We start from the raw sequence: 27912 nt of genomic DNA, 5'->3' as shown, positions 1-27912 counted from the left end.
TATATAAACTTTCAATACTGTTTATATTGTTTGTTTGAGTGCTTAGTCTGTCTAGTTCTTATCTAGTGTTTATACTGTTTATATTGTTTGTTTGTTTTTTCAATTATTCTATTTTTATTTATTGCATTGCCTGTTTGCACCGTGGGTCAGAGAGAACTGAAATTTCATCTGTGCTGCATGTCGAGCATGTACAGCATATTTGACAATAAAGTTGACTTGACTTGAACTTGAGTATAGAACGCTTAGTAGCACTAAACTTGAGCACAGAGTGCTTATTAGGCTAAACTTGAGCATAAAGACACTAACTAGCACTAAACTTGAGCATAGAATGCTAACTAATGCTAAACTTGAGCATAAAAATGATAAATAGCAGTTAAAATTGGGCATAGAATGCTAACTAGCACTAAACTTGTGCACAGAGTGCTTATTAGGCTAAACTCAAGCATAAAGATGCTAACTAGCACTAAACTTGAGCACAGAATGCTAACTAGCACTAAAATTGGGCATAGAACGCTTAGTAGCACTAAACTTGTGCACAGAGTGCTTACTAGGCTAAACTTGAGCATAAAGACACTAACTAGCACTAAACTTGAGCATAGAACGCTAACTAATGCTAAGGCCAAAAAAAAAAAAAAAATGTGTGTTTCCAGTTACCCGACCGACCTTAATCCGTACCGCCCGACCCTAAACTTTTTTTTTGTTTTTTTCCCAGTCGCGACTTTTACATATAACCCAACCGCGTGAACCGGAAGTTTTTGTCACTCACTGGAAAAATCAGGGCTTTCCACAAGCGCTGGCTGCCGGCCATACAGCCGACTTTTTGATCAGTCACAGATCAAACACCATGAGCACATCTGGAGAAATTCAGACTTTATAATGGGTGTCTATTGCGTTATTTAGAGTGTAGGCAGCTTGAAAAAAAAAAAAGCTCTAACTTGCTCATTTAAACTGTTTTCTCAGCCACATTTTTCACTCTACACACACAATTTTCTCAAAAGTTGTAGTCACACATTGTGTGAATCAAGACAAGTGTCTCCCTGAGCGATAGGATTTACAGTTTTTGAATGAGAAGCCTGAGAGTGAGGCTCTCCTACAGCCGCGCTCTCCCATAGACTCACATTATAAACGTGGCAGCGCTTTTACTGCAAAATCAGAAAAGTAACTTGTTTTTAACTTGCTCTAGTGTCCACATTTTTTACACTAGGGACAAAAAAATTACATTAATGTGTTCATGGGAGCCTTGTAGCACTCACTGTGAAAGAATTTTGTGAATAGCTCCTTTCGTTTCCGTGTAAATCAGCGTTGTTCGAGGAGAGGGAACTCTGAGAAAAAGCGCTCTTTGCTTGTTATATTGTGTCTTTTCCCTGCACCGTTACCAAGGCGACGAGCTGTACTCAGGGAGCAGAGAGGGGCGGGGCTGCTCTCTCTCTCTCATGGTGTATTGAGCTGTTATATTTACAGAAAAATTCATGTTAAAAGGTGTCTCATGCTGCATCAGATTCATCAGAAGGTGGTAACTCAGGTGACCTGCAAAGAAATTCATTATATTTTGTGAAATTATTCCTGTCTAAATATAGGTTATGGCAGCCATCTTGAAAAAAAAAATTCAAAAAAAAAATGCCTGCCTACCGACCCTAGTTTTGAAATCTACGTAACCGGAAACACACATTTTTTTTTTTTTTGGCCTAAACTTGAGCATAAAAATAACTAGCACTATACTTAGGCATAGCACACTAACTAGCGCTAAACTTGAGCATAAAATGCTAACTAGCACTAAACTTTAGCATGGAATACTAACTAATGCTAAACCTGAGCATAAAAATGATAACTAGCACTAAACTTGAGCATTTAATGCTAACTAATGCTAAACCTGAGCATAAAAATGATGACTAGCATTAAACTTGAGCATAAAGACACTAACTAGCACTAAACGTGGGCATAGAATGCTAACTAGCTCTAAACTTGAGCATAAAACGCTAACTAGCACTAAACTTGAGCATAAAATGCTAACTAGCACTAAACTTGAGCATAAAATGCTAACTAGCGCTAAACTTGGGCATTTAACGCTAACTAATTCTAAACCTGAGCATAAAAATGCTAACTAGCACTAAACTTGAGCATTGAACGCTAACTAGCGCTAAACTTGAGCATTGAATGCTAATATGTCAGTTTTCCTCGAGTTTAAATATTTAACTTGTGAAATAAAATCGCCTGTTTACTGAAATCATCATGCTTGAATACTGTTGCTCTTCTTGTATTATTTTTCACATGCAGTTCCACACATTCAGTTAAAACAGGAAAGTGGCCGGTTAAAAAAAAACTGAGTGTGTGATAGATTTTGGACTCCAGAAGCCGCCATGGCAGGAGGATAACAAAGTTAATTTCCTACCCTGCTGGTGAGGGAATGACTGTTTATAGCTACTATAACGTAAGTGAGCTCAGGAATTAACTTGTTTCTCGGATGTTCCACAGCATTAAATGTAACGATACGAGGGTACTTCAAAAAGTTCTGGGCCTCACCTGGAAACAAGGGGCGTAACTCCCAGTTTGGGGTGTAACTGTGTTCTATAAGGCCTGATATCACTGTCCACACAAACGCCAATGAAAGAAGCGATCACAGAAAAAAGGAGAGGAAAGAAAGCTTGGAGCTGGCATGATGTTGCTCCAGGACAATGCGCCCGTCCACACAGCACAGGAGGCAGGGCAGAAGCAGCCAGATGTGGCTCTGAACTGTTGCCCCATGCACCTTACTCACCCGACCTGGCACCGCCTGACTTCTATCTGTTCCCCAAACTGAAATCCCACTCGCGTGGTCGCCATTTTCAGAGTGGTGATGATGAAGTCATCCATGCTGTTCAGGATGATCTGGAGGCTCAACATGTGACCTTTTTCCTCCATGAAATGATAGCGAAGCTTGAATCTTGGTGGACCAAGTGCATTGAAGTTAAAGGAGAAAAATACCGCAAGAACAGTCTTTCTCCTGTGATGGTTTCTGGGTGAGGAAAGGCGAGAACTTTTTGAAGTCCCCTCGTACACAAAGAGTATGATGTGTTTCTACAAATGAAAAACTGTAAATTTTGGTGAGTTGCCTTGGTATAAAGGGAATAAATGTGTAGATGTGCTGTTATAGGAAAATCGTCGTCTTCGAGATGATAACAATAACGTAACAGGATTTCCACCAGTAGGAATACCTTTGTGGACTTTTTATTAGCTGTGGTTACAGTGGTTTTGTAAATACTGTACAAATTGCACAGTAAAGTCGTAATTTCGTCCTGGAGGAGGAAAGAATGCTTTCAGTAGCTGATGATCAGCAACGTTTTAAGGGTCATTCTACGAAACCAGTGCCTTTTGTGTCCGCATAATTTCATGACCTCTAAAAAATGTCAGAAATTGTGAAAATGTATTTCAGATGAACAAAACTGTTTATTTAAGTGTTGTGAATTACACAATGCATGTTTTACTGTCACTGTAAACAAAAATCCTACATTTTTTTCATCTTTTTATCATATACACAACCTATTTTCCCATGTCCGGGAAGTCCCGTATGGAATTTGCACCTAACATCTCATCTCATCTCATTATCTCTAGCCGCTTTATCCTGTTCTACAGGGTCGCAGGCAAGCTGGAGCCTATCCCAGCTGACTACGGGCGAAAGGCGGGGTACACCCTGGACAAGTCGCCAGGTCATCACAGGGCTGACACATAGACACAGACAACCATTCATACTCACATTCACACCTACGGTCAATTTAGAGTCACCAGTTAACCTAACCTGCATGTCTTTGGACTGTGGGGGAAACCGGAGCACCCGGAGGAAACCCACGCGGACACGGGGAGAACATGCAAACTCCGCACAGAAAGGCCCTCGCTGGCCCTGGGGCTCGAACCCAGGACCTTCTTGCTGTGAGGCGGCAGCGCTAACCACTACACCACCGTGCCGCCTGCACCTAACATATTTACATAAATATATACATTTTTCAAACAATTTTTATTAATTTCACGAATAAAATTACATCCTTTGTAAAATAAAATAGTTTTGTTTAGAATAAAAGTATCATTTATTATCTAAAAATCACAATTTATGCTCGTCCCACAATTTTACATACCACCCTGTAACTCTTACACGTTTTGGCTGTTAGAAAGACAGTGTCTCTTTAAGTGACATCACAGGGAGCTGATGACATCACTCAAACCCTTGGCCAAAGTCAGGATCCCAAGCAGGCAAGTTCCCACACAATTTGATATGATTTATTTGCTCTTTTTGGTAGTTAGATAGGGTCCGTTAAGCTTAACCTTACCACCCTGTAACGCATAATAGACAGGGAAACTATAAAAAATTCTTGTTTTTTTCAGCTTTTAAGGAAAATAGAGAGATTTGTAAACTGGATTGTACACTTGTTAGCTATGCTAGTTATTATCAGAACTAGCTGAGGTCATTCTGAGGTGAAATTTACCACCCTGTAACATACCACCCTTTAACACTTTGTATTCAAATTTAGTGCATCTTGTCCGTTACAGGGTGGTAAAACACATGACACCTGGGTCACAATAAAAAGGATAATATTAACAGGAATTTATGCACGAGGTGGGAAAATACATTTTTTTGCGGCTCTGATGTCACATATTTAATATGAGTATCTTAAAAAATAGCTTATCTTAAATTATTTTTTTAAGAATTGCAATGTGGAAAAGGCACCGGTTTCATAGAATGACCCTTAAATGATTACTCCTCACACTGTACGAAATCCCAGTAAACTCTGTTCGAAAGTCTCTAACAGACTGTCTGTTCCCCATATCAGATTACACCGTATAATGAAGATCCTCTTACGATAGACCTGTGATTACAGGGAATCACTTTCTCAGGTTCTGCTCACGTCATAAATCAGCGTGATCCGGATCCAGGTTCCAATAATTCCAATACAGTCCCCGTCATAAATTAACGATGTGGGACTCTTTCAGCCCTCATATGACGCCTGCGTCTCCGCTCTGCAGCTCTGGTTCTCAGCTTGGTCTCACACAGGTGGATCCCGGAATGTAGTTGGGATCGCCAGGCTGGGCGGTCTAGGGTAGTCTGGTACCATCATTGAGTGTCGAGCTCGAAGAGGCGGAGGTCCTTCCACCTCCCATGGGGCCTCCCCCTGGACTGCTTCCCATATTTAAGCTCACTGAAAAGCAGCTGCTTGGGGATTCCTATGTTGTCCATCCTGGAAACATGGCCAAGCCAGCAGAGCCTGTCATTTTGGAGAATGGTTTCAACTGTAATAGTATTAATGATGCAGGACCCTTTCAGCCCTCATATGGCGCCTGCGTCTCCGCTCTACGGCTCTGGTCCTCAGCTTGGTCTCACACAGGTGGCTCCTAGAATGTAGCTGGGATCGCCAGGCTGGGCGGTCTAAGGTAGTCTGGTACCATGACTGAGTGTTGAGCCCGAAGAGGTGGAGGTCCCCTTTTACACAGTCCTTCCACCTCTTACGGGGCCTCCCCCTGGACTGCTTCCCACGTTTAAGCTTACTGAAAAGCAGCTGCTTGGGGATTCCAATGTTGTCCGTCCTGGAAACATGGCCAAGCCAGCGGAGCCTGTCGTTTTGGAGCATGGTTTCAACCGTAGTAGTGTTTGCATGTTGTAGGACTTAAGCATTGGTCACCCGCTGCCACCACTTGGCATTCAGGATCTGTCTGAGAGACCTTTGATGGAACACTGCAAGGCAGTGCATGTGGTGATCTAGGGTGGACCATGTTTCGGATCTATGTAGAAGCGATGGTAGAACTATGGCCAGCTTGGTAGACTGCACGAGACCTCTCCTGTCCCAGCATCTGGAGTGCAAGACGTTGAAATCTGCGGCGGCATGAGACACTCACTGTTGAATTTCTGAATCCAGGGTTGCATCGTCCGACAAGTTATCTCCAAGGTATGTAAAAGTTTGAGCGCACTTCAGCACAGAACCATCAATCGTGATAGCGGGTGTTTGAACACACTGGACATGCATAACTTCCGTCTTTGGGTTGCTGATTGTTAATCCCCAGGCACTGCAAGAATTATTCAGTGCTGTGACGCCTTCCTGTAGGGACTCCGGGGTCGTGGTGATCAATGCAGCGTCATCTGCATAGAGGAACTCATCAAGCTTTGTGGTTACCGTCAATTTCACTTTAAGTTTCAGGAGATTGAAAGGCTAATTAAACACTAAGTGAGATTTGTTTCTCTCCATGAGCACATTTCGTTTACGTTTCCATATCGCCACTGTCGTGTTTGTAGCAGTGCAGTGAGGTTGCCGTTTTCCGATTGGTGGATTTTGGATGAGCCTCGTCGCAGCAGCATTCACACTCAGATTTTGATCACACGTTTCTGACACAACTTTATCCTTGGCTGTTTTTGATCACCACTAAATTCATCACAGTATGCGTCCCGAGGCCGCAAGTCACAACTCACAACCAAATAAGGCATTCAGCATGACGTCGCTGACCGTCGTACAGTGTAAAACTGTCTTGACTTGAATTCCACACGTTTCTGTGACAGCGGGACACGTGACGAAAATCCTGAAAGAGCTGACGCTGAGCAGGGAGGGTTCATAACGACGACGTCGCAGGGGGAAACCTGAAGCACGTGAAACCGTGTTCTAGCAGCGATGATGTGAGATTTATCTATAGGAAGGACTGCAGAGGTGTGTGTGTGAGAGAGAGAGAGAGAGAGAGAGAGAGAGAATTTTCAGCTTGCAGCCTTCGCAATGTCTGCTAATGCTTGTTAAGAGTAAGAAAGGAGTGTGTGTGTGTGTAGTAGCATGCTGCTGAGGACCAAGAGGGAGCAACTGGGATGCGTTGCCATGACTACCAATTCAGCAGGCCGCCCACTAGCTCGTGAGACTGAGAGGAGGGGATAGATAGAGAGAGAGAGAGAGAGAGAGAGAGAGAGTGTGTAGCTGCACTGAAGGACAGTGTTAAAAAAAAAAGGCTGCGCTGTGAGCTCAGCTCTGATTGGTTACACCCCTCCTGTCTTTGTGTGAGGTAGAGCATTCTGGGTAATTCACTTCAATCTGAGGGGAGGGGCTTCTCTCTCTTTCTCGTTTTTTTTCCTACCATATATTCTCCTTTTTATCTTTCTTTTCTCATTCTCTTATCTTTCTTCATCCCTTTCCCTCCTTATCTTTCTCCCCCCTCTCTCTCTTCTATTGATCTGTTTGTCTCTCTCGCCCTCTTTCTGTATCTCTCTCTCTCACCCTTCTGTCTTTCTCTCTCTCGTTTTCCTACCATATATTCTCCTTTTTATCTTTCTTTTCTCATTCTCTTATCTATCTTCATCCCTTTCCCTCCTTATCTCTTTCTTCCCCCCTCTTCTATTGATCTGTTTGTCTCTCTCTCCCTCTTTCTGTCTCTCTCTCTCACCCTTCTGTCTGTCTGTCTTTCTCTCTCTCGTTTTTCTACCATATATTATCCTTTTTATCTTTCTTTTCTCGTTCTCTTATCTTTCTTCATCCCTTTCCCTCCTTGTTTCTTTTCTCCTCTCTGTCTCTTTGTTTCTCTCTTTCTGTTTCTCTCTCTTTCTTTCTGTCTCTCTCTCACCCTTCTATCTGTCTGTCTGTCTGACTTTCTCTCGTTTTTTCTCATATATTATCCTTTTTATCTTTCTTTTCTCGTTCTCTTATCTTTCTTCATCCCTTTCCCTCTTTGTTTCTTTTCTCCTCTCTCTCTCGCCCTTCTATCTATCTATCTATCTATCTATCTATCTATCTATCTATCTATCTATCTATCTATCTATCTATCTATCTATCTGTCTCTCTCTCTCACCCTTCTATTTCTCTCTCTCATTTTTTCTAGTATATATTATCCTTTTTATCTTTCTTTTCCTCATTCTCTTATTTTTCTTCATCCCTTTCCCTCCTTGTATCTTTTCTCTTCTCTCTCTCGCTCTCTCTCTCCTCTTCCTTTCCCATCCTTTTCTCCCTTTGTATTGCTCTTTCAATCTCTCTATCTATTTGTTTTCTTTCTCTCACGTCAAACATCTCTCTCCTTCGTTTTTTCTCTCTCTTGCTTTCTAGCTCTCTGTCCTTCTCTCCCTCCATCATTCAGCCTTTTCTCTCCATCACACTCTCTCTCCCTCTCCCCCCGCCTTCATACTAAAGTAAAAGCAATAAAACCAATGCGGCTGCGCGGTGGAGTGTGTGTGTCTGAGAGTGTGTCTGAGAGCGAGCTTGTGTGTGTGTGTGTGTGTGCATGCGCATGATCCTGCTACAACCTGCAGTCACACAAACTCGAGCATAAAAACATCACTATCTCCGCCATCGCCTCACACTCGCAGTGTGTGTATTAAAGAACTGACGCTAAGCTCTCTCTCTCACACACACACTTTTACACGCGTTCTCAGCAGCTCCGTGTGGATGATGTCATCCTGCATCCTGCAGTGCTGCCGGCACACACACACTCGTCTGCACTGAGGTCAGTGTTGCGGGATACAAAACGAACATCTTTACACCAGTGACTTGATTAGCGCAGAATTTATGCTAGCTCAGGTGGAAGCTTTAAGGTCGCTAGTTTAACATATCTGTGTGTGTGTGTGTGTGTGTGTGTAGTCACAGGCTGTCTCAAATCACATGCTAGCACCTAGTTTAAGTGCGGAACGTAACCTTTATTGTGTTCATGCTAAGTAGTGTGAACAAATGTCGGCCAGGAAGAAGAGCTGGATGATGATTAACCCTACATTCGCGCTAGCAAGTCGCTAATGGCGCTCGTAGTTTGTCTCTGGTGGAGGTGTAGCAACTGTTACTGTTGGTGCTTGTGGGCGTGGGCTGTACACCATTTTTTTTCTGATACAGTCATAAAAACTGTACAAAGGATAGTAGCTATCGGCAATATATCGTTTAACGCTAACTAGTTAAACACAAATTAAAGAACTGATCAGTGTGAACATCACACGCTTGATTTGCATGTAACGTCCTCATGTTCATACTCGCTTAATTTCTTCGATTAGATTAGCAAAACAAGCTAAACACACACACACACACACACCAGAAACGCTAAAGATTTCTCCTAATTCCTTCCAAGATTTATTTTTCTTCTTATTGTCTTATTGTCAGAGGTCGTATATGACAGGAGATGGAACTACGGGTCTTCCATTTCTCCATCAAACAGGAAATAAACGAGAGCTGATTGTAGGTGGGGAACTGAAGAGACGTCGGACCACGTGTGCTATCGGACCGGTCCGAGGAATCACGAGAGCCAGTGAAACACTTCACTGTTTCATAGAACTGATAAAAGGACAGGTCAATTCAACTACAAACACATACAAAACAAATGCTCGCGTCTCATGTTGTTATTCGCTCGTGTGAATCCTGTTTTTTTTTTGTCAACGTTTCCCATCATGCACTTCGGTGCCCAAGGGGCGGAGTTTGTATCAGATCTGAAATGGCGACTGATAAAGATTTTAGAAAGTTCATCTGCGGTGCAGCTGCACTTCAGGCCCCGTTCCATTGTTTGTTTGCGAGCGCTGTCAGTTTAGTTAGCAATGCAAGCTACCATCAGTGGGAGGTCAGTTGTTCACGCTAGTCATGCGATTTCTCTGTACTATCCCCGAAATTTTCTCAGCGGACGACTCTGGAGTGTTATAGGTGGTTTTGAGAATGTTGCAAAAGAATGATCTGATCCAAATAATATGAGACGAGACGCAATATTTCGCTGATGTATTTTCCTAAAGGAAGGGTAGGTGGTTTTTTTTAGAAACATTTTTTGTGACAGGTCGCACGGTGGTGTAGTGGTTAGCGCTGTCGCCTCACAGCAAGAAGGTCCTGGGTTCGAGCCCCGTGGCCGGCGAGGGCCTTTCTGTGTGGAGTTTGCATGTTCTCCCCGTGTCCGCGTGGGTTTCCTCCGGGTGCTCCGGTTTCCCCCACAGTCCAAAGACATGCAGGTTAGGTTAACTGGTGACTCTAAATTGAGCGTAGGTGTGAATGTGAGTGTGAATGGTTGTCTGTGTCTATGTGTCAGCCCTGTGATGACCTGGCGACTTTCGCCCGTAGTCAGCTGGGATAGGATCCAGCTCGCCTGCGACCCTGTAGAACAGGATAAAGCGGCTACAGATAATGAGATGAGGTGATGAGATGAGATTTTTTTGTGACATTTTTTGAAATTCTCTTTATATCCCAATCTCTGTGATCAAATGCTCTGACAATAAAAAGAAAAATTCAGTCATCTGTGGCGGTCATAGAGCTGTAAAAAAAAAAACCTCGTCCAATCATTTTTTCGGTCTGAATGAAGTCAAGTCATTTATTTTATTTTATTTTTTTTACATGAAATGATTGGATGTCCTGCCTGCCTGTGTGCAATCTGCCTGCGTACTCATTACATGTAACTGGGGTCTTCCACAACACTAAGGAGACATACACTCACTGGCCACTTTATTAGGAACACCCAGAAAGCACCCACCTGCTGTTTTCTGCGGTTCTCTAATCAGCCGACCGCTTGATGCATCAAATCACGCAGATACAAATCGAGAGCTTCAGTGAATGTTCACAATGTTCAAACATCAGAACGGGAAACTTTGTGATCTCACAGTGAAGTGTGACTTTCTTTCTTTCTTTCTTTCTTTCTTTCTTTCTTTCTTTCTTTCTTTCTTTCTTTCTTTCTTTCGCTGTGGTATGGGTGTCGGTTTGAGCCAGATGAGTATTTTTGGTTTGAGTATTTCAGAAGCTGCTGATCTCCTCCTGGGGTTTTCACACACAGCAGTCTCTAGAGTTTACACAGAATGGTGCGGAAAACAAACAACATTGAGTGAGTGAGCGACAGTTCTGTGGGTGGAAACAAACGCCTTGTTGATAAGAGAGGGTCAGAGGGAAATGGACAGATTAGTTCGAGATTTCTTTTTTGCCAGGAAGGATATAGTAACTCTTATAATCACTCTTTGCAACCGTGGTGAGCAGAAAAGCATCTCAGCATGAAACAGCAGACAGAAGAACACATCGGGTTCCACTCCTGCAGCCAAGAACAGGGATCTTAGAATCAATTCCTATTAAAGTGGCCGGTGAGTGGATTGCTGAAGCTAGTTGCACAAGAATGGCAGAGAAAGGGCAGCCGAAATTTCCAGCTACACCTCCCTATAACAGCTTTCACTTCTCAACAAAGCAAGAAAACAAACACTGAAGTCGAAAAGGCTGTGATGAAAAATAAGTCGGATAATTTCTATGTTCATGTGGAATTATGGTAAATACAAGCTGCTGACTTGGAAGGTGAACATGAACAGGAACGCACCTCAACTCATAATGTCGAGTGGGAGCTAAGGAAATAACTTTGATTCCCAAGTTTCCGAGTTGGGATCAGTCGCGTCAACCTTTCAACAAGGCAGACAAGAGGACAGGTTCAGTAGTGGATTTTAGGGAATTGTTTATGTTTAGCAATACAGCTATCGTTAGCCGTTGTTTGTGTACGCAATCTAATCTGTGTACACTTTACCTGATATAGAATAATGCTAGTTAGCATGATACCATGAGTTGGCCTAGTGGGTAGCGTGTCCGCCTCTCAATAAGGAGATCATGAGTTCTACTCGTGGTCAGGTCATACCAAAGACCATCATAAAAATGGTACCTACTACCATCTGGCAAGGCACGCTGCAATACAGACATGAGTAGGGAAGTCAAACTCTCGTGGTTACCAGAGGACCCGCCCCCCACTGTAACCCTAGCTGTATAGGCGAGAGGCCAAGGGCTATAGAAATGGAGATCGGTGCTTCACCCATACATCTTAAAGAGTTGGTTAGTACTGGGACAGGAGACTGCCTGGGAAGACCAGATTCTGGCGTGAGAAGGACTTTGACTTGACTGACTAGTTAGCATGAACATTACGGAAACAATAAAAAATTTCCCCAAGAAACAAGCAGGAATTAATCCTGCGTCCGCCATTTTTCCAACAAAGCACTTGAACATGACATACTCGTAATTCCAAATTCACAAGTGGGAAGTCAGATCTTTCAACTAGCACATGAAGGCAGCAAAAGCAAGACGTTAAGCCAGCGTGAACATCAGTGTGGCTTTTTAACGATGTGACAGCTGAGAGAGTTATCTGATTTGTTTTGTTTTTTGGAGGAATTTTGTTAGCTGGATATGATAGCGATGCGCTGCACTGCCCCCCGCCCTGCCCCGCCCTCCCACGCTCTGTCTCGTGTTCTCGTCCTTCAGCACTACTCAGGCAGTGTGCGTTCATATGTTTTGTAGCGAGGACTGAAGGGAGCCAGATGCTTCCAAAATCTTGCATACTCTTGCTGGTTTCTACAAAATCACCGACTCTGCCTTTAATTTAAAAAAATGTGTTTACGTTCAGTTAGCAGATGATGCTAAATGTAATTACACTGAACTTGTGAACTAGCATCACGCATGCTAAAGTTTTATTTTATTCAGTTAGTGAAATATTAGCTAGATCATTCTATGTAGTAAATATAAAAGGAAAAAAGCATTAACGTGTATATTGTGTGTAGATATATAATCGTAATGTATTCCAGATTTTTCTCGAGTAAAAGCATCTGAAATGGGGTTTAAACCCAAGCATTTGCCTTGAAACACAGAAAAAAAATGGAATTACAGAAGGAAGAAGGAACTAGTGGTGGTGTTTTTCTTTGCTGTCAAATGTGATTTGATGAAAAGAATTTTAAAGGTGCAATATGTAGGATTTAGTGGCATCTAGTGGTGAGGTTGAAGATTGCAACCAACTGAAAACCCCTCCTTGTTTCACCCCTCCCTTTCCAAGCGTGTATTAGAACCTATGCTGGCCATCAGGTGCGATGATATCCATCTACAGAGCTGCAGTTTTACACCAGGAGTTTAATCTGAGTGGCCGTGCATGCACAACTACTTATTTATTTATTTATTTATTTATCTATCTTGGCGACTATTAGGCTAATCAACATTTCTGAAAACTAAAAGCCTAGTATGTGGTTGTTTTAGCTCAGGGTTTGCCTGGACTTTGTGTGTACACTTAGACTACACATGCAAGAATGAAACTTTACTTCAAACTGCCTTCAACTGTGAAGCATAATGAACAGTTATTCCATGAAATCAAGTTGTACATGAGCTGATAGCTGATGAGGCGCGTAGCACGGAGTTGTCTATAATCCATGTATGACGAGATTGAGTGGAATAACTGTTTTATTCTATCCACATTCACTGGATTTTGAGAAATGGAGCATTTTTATTTTTTGCAAATTCGATAAATAAAAACTTTATACAAAATGTCTGACAAAATCATTCCTGCTTAGAATGTAAACAAACCGGAGAAATGACAGGAGCAATTTGTGAAAAATGCGATAATAATAATAATTCTTGAAAAATTAAAAAAAGATACATTCTTACCATCAAATACTTTTATTCCATATTTTGTTGCTTTTTTCGTATTTTTTAGGGTTTTGTTTTCGAGTCGAGTTTTTATTTCATCCTCAGCAACAGCAACACGCTCCGCCATTTTGTTTTTCTCTACTCATGGTATATGAGCCGATATCCTAGTAGTAGAGTAGCCAATCAGAGCGCGCGATTGCTCATATCCAGTGAATGTGGATAGAATAATATTACTTTAACGGAACCGCCAAAACAATTCCACAAGCAAGAATACAACTTCACTGACATTTATCTCTTCTTATTCATCTTCATCTTCCTTTCATTTCCTTCATCTTCTTTCTGGTGCTGGATTCAAGCTGCCACGTGTAAAAACACGAAACGCTAAAGTCTCGGTCACAACCGGCCGTACGTGCTCCTACGGCCGGGCTACGTGCAAAAAACGCAAGAAACACACGGAGGGTGTGCGTGAAACGCACGGAGGGCGCGCGTGTGACGTGCTGATTTTCGAGCCGTAGACTGGCCGCAGACCGGCCGCAGAGGTTCTTTGTCATGTCAAACAAACTCTACGGGCGCTTACGTTTTTTTTTCAGGTTGCAAGACAAACTTACGGCCAACATGCGTCTTTCTCCACGAACAAAAAAAATGCAGCAATTTGGGAAACGCCAAAAATCGCACGGCCAAAAAATTGTACATCCGGTTGTGACCTAGGCTTAAATGTGCTCTCTCGAGTCAGTGTTTGGTTTGTCTGTTCTGGGCTGCTGTAGAAACACGGAAGCGCAGTGTGCGGGCTCTGTAGAACACAACTCGCTGCCGAGGTGGATACGAAGGGCTTGTTCTGATGTTACAAAAACGCAACGATTTGTAGTTACAGGTGATTATACACGAATGAAAACGTACTGATGAACAGTATATTCTGTTTTTGCTAACAGATCCTGCTAAATATAACACAGTGCGTGTTGCAATGAAAAATAAAAAGACTAATATGATGGTATATTAATGAGAAAATGGTGAGATGAAATAAATCTATTCGGAGTCTTGTATATTACTGCATGAAGAGTTCGAGCTGTAATGATCACATTCATCACTGGTTTAATTTAACAAAATGGACTCATTATTCAGCAGCACGAAGAATAGCACTTGATCCAGCACACTGTTATTTTACATTTTACATTTTACTCCTTCAGTTATTCATGAGACACTAAATCAAGGTCATGGCATCATAGTGTGTGTGTGTGTGTGTGTGTGTGTGTGTGTGTGTGTGTGTGATATAGTTTATTTTATTATGTGTTTGAAGGATAAGCTGACCAAGCGCTCATCTGCTACTCTTACAGCTCAATTTAAGAGCTGTAATTAAAATATAATTTGATCCATAAACACTTTGATCCACGGTATAACCAGTGTCTCTGATTAAGACGTGTCTCCTTCGATGTCCTCAGTGTGAAAAAAAGCTTCTGGTTGATTTTAAAGGGGTGATACAATTAATTAATCAGGTCATGTTATATCTAAGTGGCGTTCGTATTTTTGTTACTCAGCCAGCGTTCGTGGGTCTGGTGGAGCCGCTGCATTTAGGTGTTTTAAATTCAACACAATCAAACAATTTGACATTAAATACTTAACAGATGTTTACTTCACCCCAATTACAAGCAATATAAACAACATATATGGTTAATATTTGCCCTTTACCGTCGTTAGATTACATTTATTTTAAAAAAGTGACTCGTTTTTTGTTTTTTAATAAAATGTAATTTTACAAAAAAGAAAATCAATTATAGTCAAGATATAAGTGGAAAAAAAGATGTTTATCTTCAAATTTACAAATGAAGCAAGGTTTTTCATAGCAACTGATTTTTATTTCTTTGAATTTCATTAGAAATTTAACCCATTCAGTTCAGTTTATACAACACAAGCTGAGCACATACATTGTTGCATGGAAAAGTTCTCTGCCAGTTTCCGCATCCCACAGGCATTCTGTCGAGTCCCTTTGGACCTGAACACTCCAGTGGACCTGAACATCCTGTATGTAATATAAATGTGTGTGTAGGGGGGGTGTACAGTGTGTGGTCGTCGAAAATCTCATCTCATCTCATTATCTCTAGCCGCTTTATCCTGTTCTACAGGGTCGCAGGCGAGCTGGAGCCTATCCCAGCTGACTACGGGCGAAAGGCGGGGTTCACCCTGGACAAGTCGCCAGGTCATCACAGGGCTGACACATAGACACAGACAACCATTCACACTCACATTCACACCTACGCTCAATTTAGAGTCACCAGTTAACCTAACCTGCATGTCTTTGGACTGTGGGGGAAACCGGAGCACCCGGAGGAAACCCACGCGGACACGGGGAGAACATGCAAACTCCACACAGAAAGGCCCTCGCCGGCCACGGGGCTCGAACCCGGACCTTCTTGCTGTGAGGCGACAGCACTAACCACTACACCACCGTGCCGCCCGACATCAAATTCAAAATGAAATATATTTTTCAAAAAACAATAAAATTTCTCAGTTTCAACATTTGATATGTTGTCTTTGTACTATTTTCACTGAAATACAGGGTTTCCATGATTTGCAAATCATCACATTCTGTTTTTATTTGCAGTTTATACAGTGTCCCAACTTTTTTGGAATTGGGGTTGTCTCATCTCATCTCATTATCTCAAGCCGCTTTATCCTTCTACAGGGTCGCAGGCAAGCTGGAGCCTATCCCAGCTGACTACGGGCGAAAGGCGGGGTACACCCTGGACAAGTCGCCAGGTCATCACAGGGCTGACACATAGACACAGACAACCATTCACACTCACATTCACACCTACGCTCAATTTAGAGTCACCAGTTAACCTAACCTGCATGTCTTTGGACTGTGGGGGAAACCGGAGCACCCGGAGGAAACCCACGCGGACACGGGGAGAACATGCAAACTCCGCACAGAAAGGCCCTCGCCGGCCCCGGGGCTCGAACCCGGACCTTCTTTGCTGTGAGGCGACAGCGCTAACCACTACACCACCGTGCCGCCCTGAATTGGGGTTGTATCCCGAATAATTCCAAAGCCACCCGTCATCGAAAATGTGTTCTGATATATGTTCTTCACAGAAAATAAGCCAAAGCCAATGAGTCTGAGTTTGAAAAATAATTAATTGTATCATTGTTCCTTTGATTAAAAAAATGAAAACGGGTCCCACAGACCCCAACACCATACAAGGGTTAAGTGTATTTTTGAGTCTCTTTACAGCCAAAACATAAATTTGGACAACATGGCATGATGTCCTTCACGGTCAGATTCATCATTCAAGACGTGTTTATGTTTATTCTCAGCCCGTCAATATACAAGTATATAGTAAGGTTGAAATAAGGTTTCTCTAAGAACCGTGGTGCAACATAAAAGGCAAGTAGTACAAAATGAGCAATGAGTAATGCAATGGGAATTTACATGATGCAGTACAGAGTGTAAATCCAGACAGCGATGCTGAGCTAAATAATACTCTCACCAGCCACTTTAATAGGAACCTTTTGTTGATTCTAGGATCCCTGTTCCTGGCTGCAGGAGTGGAACCCAGTGTGTTCAAACAAACGTTTTATTTTATTTACACCTCTAAACATAAGTATAACACTAAAATGTAATATAACTAAGAAAGAAAAAAAGTTAGATCAATAAACTGTAAGTTAAAACTAGAACTATGAATTTTGTAGAAAAAAAATGTAAATGTAATTTGGAAAGAGGTGCAGGAAGCCCTAGAAAAACTTGAAAGCTAATCTAGCTAGGGCTTCCTAAACTGAGTGTTCTTCTGCTGTTGCATGCTGAGGCTGGCTCACCACGGTTGCAAAGAGTGATTATAAGAGTTACTATATTCTTCCTGGCAAAAAAAAAACCTCAAACCAATCTGTCCATTTCCCTCTGACCCTCTCTTATCAACAAGGCGTTTGTTTATTTTCCACCCACAGAACTGTCGCTCACTCACTCAATGTTTTTTGTTTTCCGCGCCATTCTGTGTGAACTCCAGAGACTGCTGTGTGTGAAAACCCCAGGCGGAGATCAGCAGTTTCTGAAATACTCAAACCTTCACGCTCCATCTGGCTCAAACCGACACCCATACCACAGTGAAAGAAAGAGAAAGAAAGAAAGAAAGAAAGAAAGTCACACTTCACTGTGAGATCACAATGTTTCCCGTTCTGATGTTTGAACATTGTGAACATTAACTGAAGCTCTCGATTTGTATCTGCGTGATTTGATGCATCAAGCGATCGGCTGATTAGAGAACCGCATTAAAAAAAACAACAGCAGGTGTAACTCATGGGTGTTCCTAATAAAGTGGCCGGTGAGTGTATGCCACATTGTGAATAAATTTATGCGAAACTCTTTGGTATCTTCTCTCTTGTTGTACCTGGTGTGTCAGTAGTAGAATGTGGTATCAACATAGTCACCCAGGCGTCCTTTCCTGTCCTTAAACTCCACACACACACACACACACACTGATATGATCAATCATTATGAGTCAGCTGTGTTTTAAAATGGAATGTGTTCTAGACCACGACTCGTCTGCTCTAATATATCTTACAGTAATCTCACTAATGCTATAACGCCGTAATCAAATACAACATGATTTAATACAAGTGGAGTGATTCGACATTCCTTATATCAATCCAGTGTGTGTGTGTGTGTGTTTTCCTTTGGAATGGATATTGATATAGACAAGGATCTTAATGCATACAATACCAAAGCGTCAGTGTAAGTTTTACACACCCACACACACACACACACACACACACACACACCCCTTGGTTGACCTTCATATTGCTTTTATCCATGAATAACAACAACATGATGTAGTCATGCTGTATTTACCATGGATCACTTTACACCATGTTTTCGAAACCACAGATATCAAAAATAAAAACAGAATGAAGATTTGCAAATCATGGAAACCCGATAGTTCACTGAAAATAGTACAAAGAAAACATATAAAATGTTGAAACAGAAATTTTATTGTTTTTTTGAAAAATATATGCTAATTTTGAATTTGGTGGCAGCAACATGTTTCAGAAAAGTTGGAACGGGGCAACAAAATACTGATAAAGTTGTGTAATGCAAAAAAAAACAAAACTAACAAACAAACCCTGATTTGGTTAATTGTCAACAGGTCAGTAAGATGATTGGGTATAAAAAGACCCTCCCAGAGAGGCGGAGTCTCTCAGAAGTAAAGATGGGGCGGGGTTCACCGCTCTGTGAAAGACTGCGTGGGCAAACAATGCAACAATTTAAGAATAACGAAACATTCTCAATGTAAATCTGCAAAGAATTTGTGGATCACATCATCTATGGTCCATAATATCATGAAAAGATTCAGAGAATCTGGAGAAATCTCTGTCTGCAAGAGACAAGGCTGAAAACTGACACTGGATGCCTGTGATCTTCAGGCCCTCAGGAGACACTGCATTAAAAGCAGACATGTGTCTGTAGTGGAAATCACTGTATGGGCTCAGGAACACTTCAGAAAACCATCGTCTGTGAAAACACTTCATTACTGCATCCGCAAATGCAAGTTAAAACCAGATATAAACAATATCCAGAAACACCGCCCCCTTCTCTGGGCCAAGCTCTTTTACGATGGACTGAGGCGAAGTGGAAAACTGTCCCGAGGTCTGATGAATCAAAAGTAGAAATTCTTTTTAGAAATCATGGACCCCACGTCCTCCAGGCTAAAGAGGAGAGGGACCAGCCGGCTTGTTATCAGTGCACAGCTCAAAAGCAGCGTCTGTGATGGTATGAGGGGGCGTTAGTCCACATGACATGGGGAGCTTGTACATCTGGGAAGGCATCATTAATGCTGAATGATATAAACATGTTTCAGAGCAATATGCTGCCATCCAGACTAAATCTTTTTCAGGGAAGGCCTTTATTCTTTCAGCAAGACAACGCCAAACCGCTTTCTGCACATATTAAAACTGCATGGCTCGGTAGTAAAAGAGTCTGGGTGCTAAACTGGCCTGCTGCAGTCCAGACCCGTTTCCCATTTAAAACATTTGAAGCACAAAATACGACAAAGGAGACTCCGAACTGTTGAGCAACTGAAATTGTGTATCAGGTAAGAATGGGACAGCAATTCTCTTTCAAGTCCTGTGATGACCTGGCGACTTGTCCAGGGTGTACCCCGCCTTTCGCCCATAGTCAGCTGGGATAGGCTCCAGCTTGCCTGCGACCCTGTAGAACAGGATAAAGCAGCTACAGATAATGAGATGAGATGAGATTTCTCTTTCAAAACTACAGCAGTTGGTCTCCTCAGTTCCCAAACGTTTAAAGTTCCTAAACGTTAAAAGTAGAGGTGATGCAACACCATGGTAAACACACCCCTGTCCCAACTTTTCTGAAATGTGTTACTGACATCAAATTCATTCATTCATTCATTCATTCATTCATTATCTCTAGCCGCTTTATCCTGTTCTACAGGGTCGCAGGCAAGCTGGAGCCTATCCCAGCTGACTACGGGCGAAAGGCGGGGTACACCCTGGACAAGTCGCCAGGTCATCACAGGGCTGACACATAGACACAGACAACCATTCACACTCACATTCACACCTACGCTCAATTTAGAGTCACCAGTTAACCTAACCTGCATGTCTTTGGACTGTGGGGGAAACCGGAGCACCCGGAGGAAACCCACGCGGACACGGGGAGAACATGCAAACTCCGCACAGAAAGGCCCTCGCCAGCCCCGGGGCTCGAACCCGGACCTTCTTGCTGTGAGGCGACAGCGCTAACCACTACACCACCGTGCCGCCCGACATCAAATTCAAAATGAAATATATTTTTCAAAAAACAATAAAATTTCTCAGTTTCAACATTTGATATGTTGTCTTTGTACTATTTTCACTGAAATACAGGGTTTCCATGATTTGCAAATCATCACATTCTGTTTTTATTTGCAGTTTATACAGTGTCCCAACTTTTTTGGAATTGGGGTTGTATCCCGAATAATTCCAAAGCCAACATCAGAAATACTCACCTCTATCCACCAGGAAAATTAAAAGCTCTGTCCGGTAGAGGGAAGGTGAAGGTGCAGAGCTGAAACGTTCCTGTCCAGCAGGAGGTCTCCTTCGTGATGCCATGCTAGCTGTTCTGGGATTGGCGTTTTTCTCTGGGAAGCAGCGTGGAGAGAACCTCAAATTACACATTATTCTGCATCATGCGTAATTTGAAATCCAGAACTAAAAAACAAGTAATGGAAAAACATTCCCCATGCCAACACTTATCAGGTCTCGGAGATCCGTCGCCATGTTTAATTTAATTCACTTTGCAAAACTGCAATGGAAACCTGCCTCCTGAGAACCTCTGTTAATTTCTTTTTAACATTTTTCTAAATCACAAATTATACCCCTGATGTTAATTTCTAATCTCCACGGTCCATCCAGTGGCTACAGACATCACCCTTAAAACTCACAGCGGTTAACGCAGCCGCCATGTTGAGCATTACACCGCGTCCCAGTCAGAGCTCAGAAATGTAAATATTTTCACTTTCCTCACTGTTCTGCTGGTGTATTGTGTATAACTTTTTTAAAGAGTGATGCTGAAATATCTGTGTCTGTCTGTGTGTCTCTCTGCAGGTGACGTGTCCCCCATCAGCATGTCTCCGATTAGCCAGTCTCAGTTTATTCCGCTCGGAGAGATCCTGTGTTTGGCCATTTCAGCCATGAACTCAGCACGCAAGCCTGTTACACAGGACGCCCTGATGGAGCACCTGACCACCTGCTTCCCAGGTACACACACACACACACACACACACACACACACACAGTGTGTCTTATCTTTATCATTATGAGGACTTCAGACACTGTTTTTTAATTGTGAGGACATTTGAAGCAATCTCCTGACAAATAACAGGACATGTGACACTGTCTTATGGTGAGGACATTTGAACCAACCGTGACACTGAGAAACACTCGACATTATCATTGTGACGCTACAGTATCATTGTGAGGACATTTGACACTGCCCCATCATTGTGAGGACATGTGACACTGTCTTATCTTTGTGAGGACATTTGACACTGCCCTGTCATTGTGAGGACATTTGACACTGCCCTGTCATTGTGATGATATTTGACACTGCCCTGTTATCTTTGTGAGGACATTTGACACTGCCTTGTCATTTTGAGGACATTTGACACTGTCTTATCATTGTGAAGACATTTCATACTGTATTATCTTTGTGAGGACATGTGACACTGTCTTATCATTGTGAGGACATTTGACACTGTCTTATCTTTGTGAGGACATGTGACACTGCCCTGTCATTGTGAGGACATTTGACACTGTCTTATCTTTGTGAGGACATGTGACACTGTCTCATCTTTGCGAGGACATGTGACACTGTCTTATCTTTGTGAGGACATTTGACACTGCCCTGTCATTGTGATGATATTTGACACTGCCCTGTCATCTTTGTGAGGACATTTGACACTGCCCTGTCATTGTGAGGACATTTGACACTGCCCTGTAATTTGATGATATTTGACACTGCCCTGTTACCTTTCTGAGGACATTTGACACTGTCTTATCTTTGTGAGGACATGTGACACTGTCCTGTCATTGTGAGGACATTTGACACTGCCCTGTCATTGTGAGGGCATTTGACACTGCCCTGTCATTGTGAGGACATTTGACACTGCCCTCTCATTGTGAGGACATTTGACACTGCCCTCTCATTGTGAGGACATTTGACACTGCCCTCTCATTGTGAGGACATTTGACACTGCCCTCTCATTGTGAGGACATTTGACACTGCCCTCTCATTGTGAGGACATTTGACACTGCCCTCTCATTGTGAAGACATTTGACACTGCCCTGTCATTGTGAGGACATTTGATACTGCCCTGTAATTGTGAGGACATTTGACACTGCCCTGTAATTGTGAGGACATTTGACACTGCCCTGTCATTGTGATGATATTTGACACTGCCCTGTTATCTTTGTGAGGACATTTGACACTGCCCTGTCATTTGATGATATTTGACACTGCCCTGTTATCTTTGTGACGACATTTGACACTGTCTTATCTTTGTGAGGACATGTGACACTGTCCTGTCATTGTGAGGACATGTGACACTGTCTTATCATTGTTAGGACATTTTACTCTGTCTTATCTTTGTGAGGACATTTTACATTGCCCTGTCATTGTGAGGACATTTGACACTGCCCTGTCATTGTGAGGACATTTGGCACTGCCCTCTCATTGTGATGACATTTGACACTGCCCTGTTATCTTTGTGAGGACATTTGACTCTGCCCTGTCATTGTGAGGACGTTTGACTCTGCCCTGTCATTGTGAGGACATTTGACACTGCCCTGTCATTGTTATGATATTTGACACTGCCCTGTTATCTTTGTGAGGACATTTGACACTGCCCTTTCATTGTGAGGACATTTGACACTGCCCTGTTATTTTTGTGAGGACATTTGACACTGCCCTGTCATTGTGAGGACATTTGACACTGTCTTATCTTTGTGAGGACATGTGACACCACCCTGTCTTTGTGAGGACATGTGACACCGCCCTGTCATTGTGATGATATTTGACACTGCCCTGTTATCTTTGTGAGGATATTTGACACTGTCTATCTTTGTGAGGACATTTGACACTATCTTATCTTTGTGAGGACATGTGACATGGCCCTGTCACTGTGAGGACATGTGACACTGCCCTGTCATTGTGATGATATTTTGTTATCTTTGTGAGGACATTTGACACTGCCCTGTCATTTGATGATATTTGACACTGCCCTGTTATCTTTGTGAGGACATGTGACACTGCCCTGTCATTGTGAGGACATTTTACACTATCATTGCAAGGACATTAGACACTATCCTGCCATTGTGAAGACATTTGACACTGTCTTATCATTGTTAGGACATTTGGCACTGTCCTGTTATTGCGAGGACATTTGACACCATCCTATCTTTGTTAGGACATTTTACACTGTCTTATCTTTGTCAGGAAATTAGACACTCTCCTGTCATTATGAGGACATGAGACACTGTCTTATCTTTGTGAGAACATGTTACACTGCCCTGTGATTGTGAGGACATTTTGTATGTATTGGGCTTCAAAAAGGCCTAATTTGCATGCATAAACACACACACACACACACACACACACACACACACACACACACACACACACACACACACACTCCATCCCACTTTCACAAATCTTAGTTACATGCTGACACAACTGCAGGCTTCCTTACACACACTATCACAATTGTACCTGTGATTTTATACACACACACACACACACACACACACACACACACACACACACACACACACTCAGATGCACGTTCCACACATTTATGTTTAAACTGGTGACTCAGTGTCATATTTAAGTCACATTAGATGTGGAACATTTTATATTTCCTTCATTACGTTTGATTAAAGTGTATTTTTATATGTTTTAATACAAAAAGCTCCTGTTGATTAGAGAAATGCTGCTTCCTGTCATCTGTAAACATGAACTCAAACTTCCTGTTGCTGAGGGCTGGAATGTTAGTTATGGGGCCACCATCTTGGACAAGTGGAATTTTTTTCTGAGTTCAGTCTGGTTTGACTCCGCCTCCTTTAATCTCCACCTACCATCATGTAAAGATTAAATGATAACAGAAAGATGGAAGTGATGCCGTTGACCTGAACTGAAAGGCATAATAAATACAGATTATTGCTAATATTTTAAAAATGGTTTATTTCAGTAAAATGAGATGAGGGATTAGTGATGTTTATTCAAGAAAGTTTGTGAAGATTTAGATCATGTCCAGATGTACACAGATATTTGAAAATTAAATTATATTTTTGGAAATTGAAAAATAGTTTTTCCCATTCCATTTTTGTAAATATTCTCCATGTACATAAAAACACAAAGACAATTTTAAACACACTCTCACGAGCACATCAGCACAGTGACAATACATCATAAACTGTCACAAACACCAGCAGGTGAAAGTCCTAAAAGGAAAAAGACACACCTGAGGTTTCATACGTGAACTGAGGATGAAGAGATGGAACTGATGCTTAAGTTTCCATTTTAATACACCCTGTACTCCCGACTCTTCGGCTAAATCTCTGCTGGACGTGTGGGTCGTAGGACCGGTTTAATATCCCGGTTCTGTGTGTGTGTGTGTGTGTGTGTGTGTGTGTGTGTGTGTGTGTGAAACACTCAGTTTCCGTCACTGTGCTGCTGTGATTCACTGCACTGACATCAGCTTCTGCAGGCTTTTCGGGAATAATGGCTCAGACACACGTCACTGATCGATATTGTGCTGACAGGGGTTTGGAGCTTGATGATGTCATCCTCGTGTTGTCCATCAGGGAACATGAGGAGAAATGCAGAGTCGATAGAAAGCCTCAAAGCATGATGGGAAATTACAGCAGTGCTGTTTTTATACTGACTTATGGGATGATATTCAGGAAGCCTGATACACATTCGGCTTAAATACTGGAGTTACTGTAATGAGGACTGACTTTATACAACACACACACACACACACACACACACACACACACACACACACACACACACTATTATTCTTTATTCTAGCTTCATTTAAATTATCTGGATGTTTTCAGTTTTCCATCAATAATAATAATAATAATAATAATATCCTAAGCTATGATTAGCTGTGGCATTTTTTAATACATTTGCACTAAAATAGACCTTTCTTTCTTTTCTTTAAACATTTTCTGTTTTTTTTTTTTGTACCTGGATTTTGAGAAAAATTATATTAACCAAAAATGCCATTAAAAAAAAAATTACAATTACAATGATCAGAGTTCCTCCCAAATCTTATTTTTACACCTGATTATCCTGTTCCACTCTAAATTAAGAATATGCGAAGGTCAAGAAATAAAAACTTCAGCAAAAAACATTGCTTAAGTTAAAAGATCAAAGAGACCGTGTTTTTCTGTAAACATGCATTAAAATATAATCACTTCTTTTTTCTAGCCTTTAGATCTCTTCTTGTTTTTGTGTGCATAAGCAGTGAAAATAATGATATTAACCAATTTTTCACAATCCATACAAATCAGTGACGTATTGCATGAAGAATGGCATCTCATCTCATCTCATCTCGTTATCTGTAGCCGCTTTATCCTTCTACAGGGTCGCAGGCGAGCTGGAGCCTATCCCAGCTGACTACGGGTGAAAGGCGGGGTACACCCTGGACAAGTCGCCAGGTCATCACAGGGCTGACACATAGACACAGACAACCATTCACACTCACATTCACACCTACGCTCAATTTAGAGTCACCAGTTAACCTAACCTGCATGTCTTTGGACTGTGGGGGAAACCGGAGCACCCGGAGGAAACCCACGCGGACACGGGGAGAACATGCAAACTCCACACAGAAAGGCCCTCGCCGGCCACGGGGCTCGAACCCGGACCTTCTTGCTGTGAGGCGACAGCGCTAACCACTACACCACCGTGCCGCCCTGAAGAATGGCATATTACAGTGAAATATTATGGATGGAACATGATTTACGCTTGGTGTCAAGATTAAAAAAATAAATTAACAACACACAGCACACACTGTATTTATGTTCATTTCAGAAATGAATCTTACTTTTAAATCTGGTTTTAATGACCGTCTTTGTTTGTTTTTGATGCTGATCTTGAGCAGAAGCTAAAAAACACACTGGAGCTTTGTTTGACCTGGTGCTGATGGGAACACTCCACTCCACTCCACTCCAGTTTGTTTATTTATTTATTTATTTATTTAACCTTTATTTCATCAGGAAAGACTCAGTGAGATTAAAAATCTCTTTTACAAGAACGTCCTGGCCAAGACAGGCAGCAGCACAGTTAACAAAGCACAGAGCCAAAACACCCATCCATACAGTACACACAACATTACAGCGGTGCTTGAAAGTTTGTGAACCCTTTAGAATTTTCTCTATTTCTGCATTAATATGACCTAAAACAACATCAGATTTTCACACAAGTCCTAAAAATTGGATAAAGAGAACCCAGTTAAACAAATGAGACAAAAATATTATACTTTGGCGGCCCGGTGGTGTAGTGGTTAGTGCTGTCGCCTCACAGCAAGAAGGTCCGGGTTCGAGCCCCGTGGCCGGCGAGGGCCTTTCTGTGCGGAGTTTGCATGTTCTCCCCGTGTCCGCGTGGGTTTCCTCCGGGTGCTCCGGTTTCCCCCACAGTCCAAAGACATGCAGGTTAGGTTAACTGGTGACTCTAAATTGAGCGTAGGTGTGAATGTGAATGGTTGTCTGTGTCTATGTGTCAGCCCTGTGATGACCTGGCGACTTGTCCAGGGTGAACCCCGCCTTTCGCCCGTAGTCAGCTGGGATAGGCTCCAGCTTGCCTGCGACCCTGTAGAACAGGATAAAGCGGCTACAGATAATGAGATGAGATGAGATATTATACCGTACTTGGTCATTTATTTATGAATGAAGAGATAATTTAAAAGCAATCAACAAAAGTTCATTCAAAAAATAGTATACCAAAAAGTCAGGCAAAACATCTATAGCTGGATGTTTCTGTCTGCAAATCATTTAAAATCACTTTAAATATGTGTAATGAGACCAACTCCTGAAGTTTTAGGTCAGTTTGTAATTGGTTCCAGGCAGAGGGTGCAAAAAACTTAAATGCCTTTTTTCCCTCCAATTCAGTACAGACCTCTGGAACAAAAAGTAAGAACAGATCCTGCGAAAGAAGATTGTAACTGCCCACACTTTTTTGACAAACGTACACTTGAAGGTATGATGGAAGCAGACCTAAAAAAGTTAGGTGCCAAAAGTTTCAATACTTTGTGCACTTGAACAATGACCTGTTTATTTATTTGTGAATTTTAACAAGCTAAATAGCGAAAATCCCCCAAATCCAGCACCCAAGCTCGACGTTATAAACGTTTCTCTACTTTTTCCAGATTTACAGTCTCTCCTCAAAACACGGTGGATTAATTGAACTTGGAAAAATACCATTAAATATTGATCAGAAGAGCCAGTGGTTGGAGTGAAAGTCACTCCTGAGGAACGTCCTGAAGCCTTTAGGTGAACTTTTAACTGGAGCTGAGGAAGCGAGAAACCGTGTGTGACAGCTACATCACTACTACATCGTCGATATCCGATTAGACTCAGCTCTGCTGACAATACACACATTCTTAACAGCTAGAGAAGAGTCTCACGTGTGCTTCATCGTGTGGTGTGATTATTGCTATATGAGATGAACATGTAACACGAGCGCTAACGTGAGCGAGTTTGGGATTTAATGCTGGTGTCGTGTCCATTAGGCGTGATGGGCCATATTCAGAATCACTCTCTCGCTTCACTCTAAGAGTTACTGTATATCATCAGTATTAACATGGTGAAAGTTCTACATATTCAAAATAATTTTACGCAGCTGCTTAAATTCATTTTCAGAGCATCCAGTTTCGATTATGTTGCTGTGTGTGAGTTTGAAATCCAATCAGTCCTTTCGGAGGAGTAGCCATTTTCGTGAAATTGCACGTCAAGTCAAGCCAAGTCAAGTTTATTTGTATCGCGCTTTTAACAAAAAACATTGTCGCAAAGCAGCTTTACAGAATTTGAATGACTTAAAACATGAGCTAATTTTATC

General features: G+C 42.0%; 1 protein-coding gene across 2 annotated transcripts in view; it reads left to right on the top strand.

Annotated features, from left to right (window-relative positions):
* The window catches only part of stox2a (storkhead box 2a), a 142218-nt gene that overhangs the window by 88314 nt on the left and 25992 nt on the right, over window positions 1-27912 (top strand). The window contains exons 1-2 of one of the 2 annotated variants that reach the window (XM_060926594.1): window positions 8342-8427; window positions 20895-21047. In XM_060926594.1, coding sequence (XP_060782577.1) covers window positions 20915-21047 — 133 coding nt within the window. In that variant the 5' untranslated portion in view covers window positions 8342-8427; window positions 20895-20914. Of the gene's footprint in view, window positions 1-8341; window positions 8428-20894; window positions 21048-27912 lie in introns of those variants that run through there. The other variant, XM_060926593.1, reaches the window with a different exon arrangement.

Source organism: Neoarius graeffei, chromosome 7 (assembly GCF_027579695.1).
Source record: "Neoarius graeffei isolate fNeoGra1 chromosome 7, fNeoGra1.pri, whole genome shotgun sequence".
In the NCBI taxonomy this organism is placed as follows: domain Eukaryota; kingdom Metazoa; phylum Chordata; class Actinopteri; order Siluriformes; family Ariidae; genus Neoarius; species Neoarius graeffei.
This window is presented reverse-complemented; position numbering and strand designations above follow the sequence as displayed.